At 44.1% G+C, this 1,763-nt stretch overlaps 2 protein-coding genes across 2 annotated transcripts; both read left to right on the forward strand.

Moving 5' to 3' along the window:
* Positions 1-558: 558 nt before the first annotated feature.
* Positions 559-1,130, forward strand: SARC_15120 (hypothetical protein; the record flags this gene model as incomplete). The annotated part of the gene is made up of 2 exons (XM_014290751.1): positions 559-758; positions 947-1,130. Coding segments are annotated over 2 exons (384 nt in total), but the record flags the coding sequence as incomplete, so codon positions are not given.
* A 25-nt stretch (positions 1,131-1,155) lies between these two features.
* SARC_15122 (hypothetical protein) lies at positions 1,156-1,454 on the forward strand (the record flags this gene model as incomplete). Its single annotated transcript, XM_014290752.1, has 1 exon — positions 1,156-1,454. The coding sequence occupies exon 1, from the start codon at positions 1,161-1,163 to the stop codon at positions 1,452-1,454; it is 294 nt and encodes a 97-aa protein (XP_014146227.1). The 5' UTR covers positions 1,156-1,160.
* Positions 1,455-1,763: the final 309 nt, after the last annotated feature.

Here is a 1,763-nt window from a genome sequence, read left to right on the forward strand (position 1 = left end):
TATATATATTTACATGTATAATGTTATTTTTATTATGATTATTATTAGTATTATTATATATTATGATATATTGAGGAAAAAAACGTCGGCCTGTAAGAACACACACTAAGCATATTGAATTATTATTTTGCACCCTTCTACCAGCTACCACATTTGGTAGAAGAGCTCAAAGGAGGACAAAAGTTGTTCAACGTCGTCAGTGGGAACAAGATTGGGTCTAAGATCCATGTTATTGCGTCGTTGAACTCTGTGCTTGATCAGCTCGAGAATAAGGACAATATTTGTCTCGTAAACATCAGCGCTGAAGGTGAGATATCCCATTTCTCATTCACTTCGACGCACACAAGTCGAGCATGTGTACAGATAGCGATGTGTGGCAGTGCTGAAGCATTGCTGTAGCTTTCTGCATGAGTGGCAATGTTTGTGATAATATTTGTGGTATCAATGTTACCTTCATTGGCAATGATATCAACATCTGGTGTAATGCGGAAGCACATGTGTATGTCTGATATGATTAAATGGGTGTGCAGTGACTCGTACATATAGATTTTTCAATACATTTTCTTATTTTATTTTCCTACAGATTTGGTTGCGCAGTCGGAGAAACTGACACTCGGTTTAGTCTGGACTTTGATCAGACATTATCATATCGCTGGTAACTTCCACGAGGAGGAAACTAAAAGCAAGGGTACTGACAAGGAGAAATTGTTGAAGCGATGTAATGCAATTCTCGAGCATCGCGGTAGTCAACCTATCAGGTAATTAAGTGCACTTTGCCCCATTATTATATTTTGTAAGCCATGTCGTTGTAGTACGTGTTGGAGGCAATACTATACTACTATAATGGCGAGGAGCTTTTGTGAATATGGTCTCTTCTTCCGACTCTGCATACGGTCACTTCTATCCATATACTGAGTAACATAGCAATACAAATCTACACAAACAGGAACTTCAAAGCCGACGTGTCCTCAGAGCTGTTCCAGTGTCTGCTGCAACATTTGCAAGACGCCCACCAGACCAGCAAGACCACATCAAACAAATCGCTTTCAGAACTCGATCAATTCGAAACTATATTCGCAAAAGCCGAGAAAGATTTCCAGATCCCCTCTCTTCTCGATGCTGAGGATTAGGTACAAGGACATCTCGGCGAGGCTGTGGTGATGACTTATGTCACATACTTCCTGAAGGCAGATAATGATCGAGGAAATTCACTCTCGTATGCTCCCACAAACCAACCTAGCGCTCACGAAAGCAAGGTAGACACACAGAATGAGGCCGCGGAACTGGACTTGCAAAGGCTGGAAGCAGCGCACGCCGAAATACAACGACTTGCCATAGAAATTGCTGAGGCAGAAGCACAGAAGTTGGCAGCAGAGGAGATTGAAGTACAGCGATATACTCAGGAGGCTGCTGAGATAGCTCAAGCAGAGAAACTTGCAAAAGAGTCTGCTTAGGCAGAGGCCCAAAGAATGGCAGAAGAAGAAGCCGAGGTACTGCGACTTGCCCAGGAGGCTGCTGAGGCAGAGGCCCAAAGATTGGCAGAAGAAGAAGGCGGGGTACAGCGACTTGCCCAGAAGGCGGCTGAAGTAGCGAAAGCAGAGCAACTTGCAAAAGAGGCTGCTAATGCAGAGGCCCAAAGATTGGCAAAAGAAGAAGCCGAGATACAGCAACTTGCCCAGAAGGCTGCTGAGGCAGAGATTTAAAGATTGGCAGAAGGAGAAGCCGAGATACAGCGACTTGCCCAGGAGCCTGTTGAGGCAGAG

This window comes from Sphaeroforma arctica, assembly GCF_001186125.1.
Source record: "Sphaeroforma arctica JP610 unplaced genomic scaffold supercont1.5648, whole genome shotgun sequence".
Lineage (NCBI taxonomy): Eukaryota > Ichthyosporea > Ichthyophonida > Sphaeroforma > Sphaeroforma arctica.